The 6,550-nt window shown below is 36.6% G+C and overlaps 2 protein-coding genes across 2 annotated transcripts; one reads left to right on the forward strand and one right to left on the reverse strand.

Moving 5' to 3' along the window:
* Positions 1–827: 827 nt before the first annotated feature.
* On the reverse strand, positions 828–1,642 carry LOC149239101 (histone H3.3-like). Its single transcript, XM_089367067.1, has 4 exons — positions 1,571–1,642; positions 1,392–1,465; positions 1,193–1,286; positions 828–1,073 (listed from the first exon to the last, which is right to left on the reverse strand). Exons 1-4 carry the CDS (start codon positions 1,640–1,642, stop codon positions 903–905), a joined length of 411 nt encoding a protein of 136 aa, XP_089223193.1. The 3' UTR covers positions 828–902.
* Positions 1,643–2,363: 721 nt separating this feature from the next.
* Positions 2,364–3,387, forward strand: LOC149239102 (GDSL esterase/lipase At1g74460-like). The gene is made up of 4 exons (XM_089369754.1): positions 2,364–2,375; positions 2,490–2,714; positions 2,776–3,031; positions 3,125–3,387. Exons 1-4 carry the CDS (start codon positions 2,364–2,366, stop codon positions 3,385–3,387), a joined length of 756 nt encoding a protein of 251 aa, XP_089225880.1.
* The last annotated feature ends 3,163 nt before the right edge of the window (positions 3,388–6,550 follow it).

The following is a 6,550-nucleotide window of genomic DNA, read 5'->3' on the forward strand; positions in this document are numbered from 1 at the left end:
CAAACACATCGCAAGACTATTGTGCATTACAAAATAGTAAATTCAGCCTTGCTGATAAAATCCATCCAAATTTTTAATAACATAATTATAAATACTCATTGCTCACAACCGTAGTGGATTTGTAGAATAATTGCTTCAGCCTAGCAAATAAAATCCATCCAACTATTTGTAAACTTCAAAGTCAGTTATTAAAAAACATATAAACATGTTCCACTATGAAGAATTTTGGTAGATGCACAACCCAGACAAGATAAGACAGGATAAATTAGTGTTCAACAACCAGTTTTATACATGAAGACACATATAGCACTTCAACATTGATAAAAGACATCGTCATACAACATCTTGTATTGCAGTCGATTATCAGTGAAAAGTAATAGAAAGTGCAGAATATTATCAGTGTAAAGTAATAGAAAATGCAGAATATAAATCACAAGGAATGTTGTCTACCGAAAAACAAATTAAATTTATACATGAAGACACATATAGCACTTCAACATTGATAAACAATAATTATACCATATAATAATGAAGAGCTTAACAAGCATCAACATGCAGTATGGGTTCCAAAACATTGATAAACAATAATTATACCATATAATAATGAAGAGCTTAACAAGCATCAACATGTAGTATGGTTTCAAAAAACATGGCTTCGAATGGAAAAAAATTCCATATTAATAAGCAGCTACAATTAGCTCGAGTCGACCCATTCAATTAGAAGTCATAAATAGACAATATCCATTGTAGTCAACGTAAACTTGAATTATATGACATTACATAATCCTGCAGTCTACAATGCGTTTCTGCAAAAAGCTTCTTTCATCAAATATATGTACATGCTACAGAATTCTCCCCCCAAAAAAATCCGACCTTTACAAATCATCACTGTGAAAACAGGCCTAGGCCCTTTCCCCACGGATACCCCTTGCAAGCTGAATGTCTTTCGGCATGATGGTCACCCTCTTCGCATGTATGGCGCAAAGGTTAGTATCTTCAAACAGACGGACAAGATAGGCCTCTGCAGCCTCCTGAAGTGCCAAGACAGCATGACTCTGGAATCGCAAATCTATCTGAACACAATAAAACAAAATAATTAGACAAGTACCACCTCCAGAACAGAGTACCAAGAAATTCATTTAAATGGGTCGCCAATTAAGCTAACATTTTAACGAGAAAGGTGACACGTTACCTTGAAGTCCTGGGCAATTTCCCTCACAAGCCTTTGAAATGGCAGCTTCCGAATTAGCAACTCCGTGCTCTTCTGATACTTTCGAATTTCTCTGTTCAGTCGATTAAACAATTTGCAATAAGATACATATACTATAAAGAAAACATTGTAAACATATCGATAGAATCTGAAGCAAATTTAAACTGCGTGTACATATCGAAGAGCAACTGTTCCGGGATGATATCTATGAGGCTTCTTCACACCTCCGGTCATGGGAGCAGATTTACGAGCAGCCTAATTTTAAAAAGGAGCTTCAAAATAAAATGCCACAATAAAAAACAACATGCCTCAATTAACTCCACCAAAGATGCAATGGAAGAAATATAGGAAAGTCGTTACCTTTGTTGCGAGTTGCTTCCTCGGAGCCTTTCCTCCGATAGATTTTTGTGTTGTCTGCTTCGTACGAGCCATGATTCAAGGAAAAGAGTGATCTACAACATAGAGAGCAAGAACGAAAGCATAAGACCAAAGCCCAAACATTAAAATAGAAAATCCAAAACCACAACAAAAAATTACTATCAATCTCTTTCAAAGAAACCACTTTTAGGCAATGCAATCGCGATCACACCTCTTTAAATAAAATGGAGATTTTCCCGTACTAAACCCTCGAAAACAAATTTGAAGAACAAGGAAAATAGGAAATCAAAACAGACATATACTCTGAGACAAACTAAAATGGAAATAAAACATGGATCCTAACCCAAGAACAACCACAAACCCTAGGAAACCAAGAGAATTCACTAAGTCAAGAACAATCTAACAAGAACTTTTTACATCAAAAGTGGAAATAAAACATGGATCCTAACCCAAGAACAACCACAAACCCTACTAAACCAAGAGAATTCACTAAGTCAAAAACAATCTGACAAGAACCTTTTACATAAAAAACCAGCAGACACGCTACACTATGAATAATAAATAGAAACACAGCCAAAAGAAAATAACCCTGGAAACATACACCAAAATCCTTTGCTACACAACGCAAAATCCTTTGCTACACAACGCCCTTTTTGAGATAATCTGCATTCACAGTATTCTAATCCATGAGTGCTTTTTGAGATAATCTGCATTCACAGTATTCTAATCCATGAGTGCATGCTTGCCTGTTCGATACCTGTTCCCCATTAGAAACATGGGAATACAGGTAACCTGATGAGTGCATGCTTGCCAGATGTGATGAGTGGGAAGGATAATGAATCGGTAAATATCTTTTACTGTCAGATATCAAACAGAAAAACATATAAGAAACAAAGTGTAGACGAAAAACTCACTGAAAGGAAGGCCTATCGGCCTAATTACTGTCGCCAAGAAAATCGGGCATGAGTGGGCAGAGAAATTCTTTAATGGATCCATCTATTTAATAGGCATCGGAAGCAATGATTACATTAATAATTATTTGAATCCCGCTCTGGGTGATTCTTGGGAATACAGTCCGGATGATTTCATTGATTATCTTGTCTCCACGTTGCGCCAACAGTTAAGGGTGAGTTTTACATAATTATAAATTTGAGTAAAACCAATACCAAATATTTAAAATGAGGCAGAGGCTACACCAATTGGGCATGCGCAAGATGCTCTTCACAGGATTGGGACCTGTCGGTTGTATTCCTCTGCAGCGGGTAATGACAACAGATGGTAGTTGCCAACAGAATCTCAACGAATATGCCATCAAGTTTAACGCTGCCGTGAAAAACCTCATCGCTGATCTAAATTCAAAACTGCCAGCAGCTGGCTTTATCTTTACAGATGGTTACCATTTCTTTATGATGCTCATAGAGAATCCCCAAGCTTATGGCGAGAGTCAAAAACCTTTAATACGTAGCAATTTGCTATTCAAATAACAACATGTTTCATGGGATTGGTTTTGGATTGGCGAGTGAGTGTATTAACTAGACTTTATGGATGCAAGCTTTGATAATTCTGATACTCCTTGCTGCAGTATTGGAGGATACCGGCCCACATTAACATGCGTGTCTGCTGCAACGCTGTGTCCAGACAGAAACAGATATTTGTTCTGGGATGAATATCATCCTACTGACGCTGCAAATGTATTGATTACAGAGAATCTTCTGTCTACCGTAATTTTTTTCTCTGCCAATTCTACTCACTCACTTGCACCATGGCCATCGCTATCTCCGTCTCCATCTCCATCTTGACAGTACATTTGTCTCCGTTTTATTCATACATATATATATATATTACAAAAACAATCAAACTTTCATCTTCTAATTATAGAATTTTAGTACTATTGTTTTCACATTTTTTGCAAGGAAGTAACGGTGGCTTGAGTACTATTGTTTTCTCGCAAACAGGGCCCCACTGTGGGATGTTGCCACGTCATCAAGTCATCAATGTCAGAGGGCGAAAATTGGCAAGTGTTGGTGAAAAATAAATGACAGCCTAGTTCAATCTATGTATAAATCTATGTGTGTGAATGTAATGATTAAGCTCTTTTATAGAGTCTTCAGTTTTCTGTCATGGTATCAAAGCTTAGGTGAGCTTCAGGAAACAAAACTCGTTGTGAGGAGAGGCCGAGTGGTATTCGTTGTGTGAGGCCAATTGTTGTGCTCTTGTTGAACGATCATGCAAGGAACCTGAGACAACGTGAAAGAATTGTTGTGTGAGCGCTGAGTGTTAGCCGAGATCTGTGAGGTTTTGCCGTGTTGCTAGGTTTTCCCTGCCATCCATAATCTTTGTTGGTGATTTTTTTGTTTCTGCTGAGTGGTGAAAACAACGGAGTGTGGGCTGTTTTGAGTTGTGAGACAGTGTGCCCTGTTGTTGGCGCTGATTAGTGAGAGTTGTTCAGTGCGGGAAGGTCACTGCAAGAGGTGCAGCGTGGTTGTGTGAGCATGTGTTGAGGGTTGTGTGAGCCATTGCCCACGTGGAGGTCAACCAGAGGTAGTGATGAACACTGAGGTGAGTGCCAAGAGGAAGCACTGTTAAAAGGAGCGTGTGAAGCCTGGCGACAGTGTGGCTAGGATCTAGTAGAGATCTGTTGGGTGAAAAGTGCCGAGGTGAGCTCAAAGAGTTGAGGGCCAGGTGGCAAGACGCTGACACAGCGCGTAGCGTGGCCGTGGGTGCTTGTGTCGCTGCTAGGGCCAGTGGCCTTGTGTGATTGAGTGGTGAGTAGGAGCCGTTGAGGCTTGTGAGCATCGAGAGGGCCGAGATTTGTGAGGGTTGTGAGGCTGAAAGCAGAGTAGTCTATCCAGTGTAATCTCTTTGTTCTCTGATGAAGCAGAGAAGGTCATTTGCTTGATTGGAGTATAATGAGTGGGATAATGTTGGATATTGATCTTTTTGATGATGCATTTTTAGAGAGCCCATTTGGAAGTATTTTTGGACCTGGTAATATTTTTTATTTAAGGAGTATTTTTGAGTCACAAGACTTATTAGATTAACAGAATGATTTTTTTGATGACCATAAATATCCAGAGGTGGAGTCCATTCCACATGAGAGCAAAACTTGTTTGTCCCTAAATCCAACTATTAGCACTGTGATTGGATCCGCTTCTAAGATGGCTGCGACAATGGAGGATACTACTATGGATGTTGTTCAGAGGCGGCTCATGTTCGAAGATGAGTGCATTTTGGTGGCTCCTCATGGAAAGTGGAGAGAACGTGAATTAGATTACCTTGTTCAGGATCTTGTATTGCATCCCAATCCAGAAAAGGTTGTTGATGTTAAGTACGTAAGCAAGGAGTAAAGGAAGTTCCTAAGGAAAGCCAGAAAGGTGAAGATGAAACTGGGCCAACAAATTAACAAGCATGGACCCTTTAGCAAGAAGGTAAAAATGAAATGTTTTATTGTAAGCCTAGCTGAGACTTAGACCAACAGGTAAGTTAAATTTTAGGTCGTCGTGATTAAGGGGAGGTGTTAGAACATTAATCACGACTGCAACAAACGGTGCTACCCCACGTCATCAAGTCATCAATGTCAATTGGCGAGAGTGTTGGTGAAAAATAAATGACAGCCTAGTTCGATCTATGTATAAATCTATGTGTGTGAATATAATAATTAAGCTTTTCCATAGAGTCTTCACGTTTTTGTCAGCGTGAGCACCTTGTTGATCTTAACAATACAAGAAAGGAAGTGCATCGCAATTTTAAACTCTGAAAATCCAGAATATAGAGTAATTGCTAGCAAACAGTACAGGGTGCAATAGCTTCAATACCATCTCTGGAAATTTAGTCGATCAAATGGCTATAGGCAGTAGCATTAGTTTAAACTGGCAGGCTACGTTAGGGTGATTCATTGCCTTTCCATTCTATTTATTTAATATAATATTAAATTATTTCCAGATAATAAACTAATAAAAGTAATCGAGCGATCGTTAAACTCAATTATTGCGGTGCTCAAGCAATAGATTTTCTAAAAAGTCTTATTTCAAAATTAGATTGGTGTAACACAATATATAATATTTAATATAAAAAATAAATATTTATTTTTAATATTATTAAAAAAATTATTTTTCAAATATTTCATTGTATCCATATAAAGGTTTTATTACAATTTTGTACAATATAATGCATGTTTATAATTACCTCATATATTTTATGCCATAATTTATGGACATGGTTATAATATTCATAATAGTGATTTTTTATCTTAATTTTTACAAGAAAATTATCTAAAAATAAAATCTTTTACTTATATTTAGATAAATAACATATTTACCATCATTTACTTGCCACTATATTTTAAGCATGTGTTTACATAAAAAATGGATAAGAATAAGATGAAAGTTGTGTTTAAGTGAGACTAAAATCTTTTACCCATATTTAAGTAAATAACATGTTTACCATCATTTACTTCCCCCTATATTTTAAGCAAGTGTTTGCATAATAAGTGGATAGGAATAAGATGAAAGTTGTCTTTAAGTGAGACTTTGTGGAGTTTTGTGGGGTACTTCAATTGTACAGAGTTCACGAGTCAAACTTGCGATCATAGACAAATTAGACGGGAAAACTTGTGATTTCAATGAATTCTTGTTAGATTCTAGACAAATTAGATCGGAAAACTTTTAAAGACAACTCGAATAAGATACATATAAATATACTTCCCACTACTTATTTCCAACCATTATTTATGTTTTCAGCACATTTATGTAGGAGTAAAACTATGAATTGTAGTGTAAACTTACTAGTGGTTACTACCCACCAAAATTTGTAAGTCTTTGTACTGGAGCAAACAATTAATTTATTAGTTCTTGCCAAAACAAGATTATAATATTTTACTTTTCTATTAATCACTATTAATTTAATATTTATAAGACTTGACTTTTTATTAATCACTATTAATTTAATATTGATCAATATAAA

This window comes from Pinus tabuliformis, chromosome 8 (assembly GCF_031772625.1).
Source record: "Pinus tabuliformis cultivar Carrire ecotype Pingquan chromosome 8, CPIR1, whole genome shotgun sequence".
Classification (NCBI taxonomy): Eukaryota; Viridiplantae; Streptophyta; class Pinopsida; order Pinales; family Pinaceae; genus Pinus; species Pinus tabuliformis.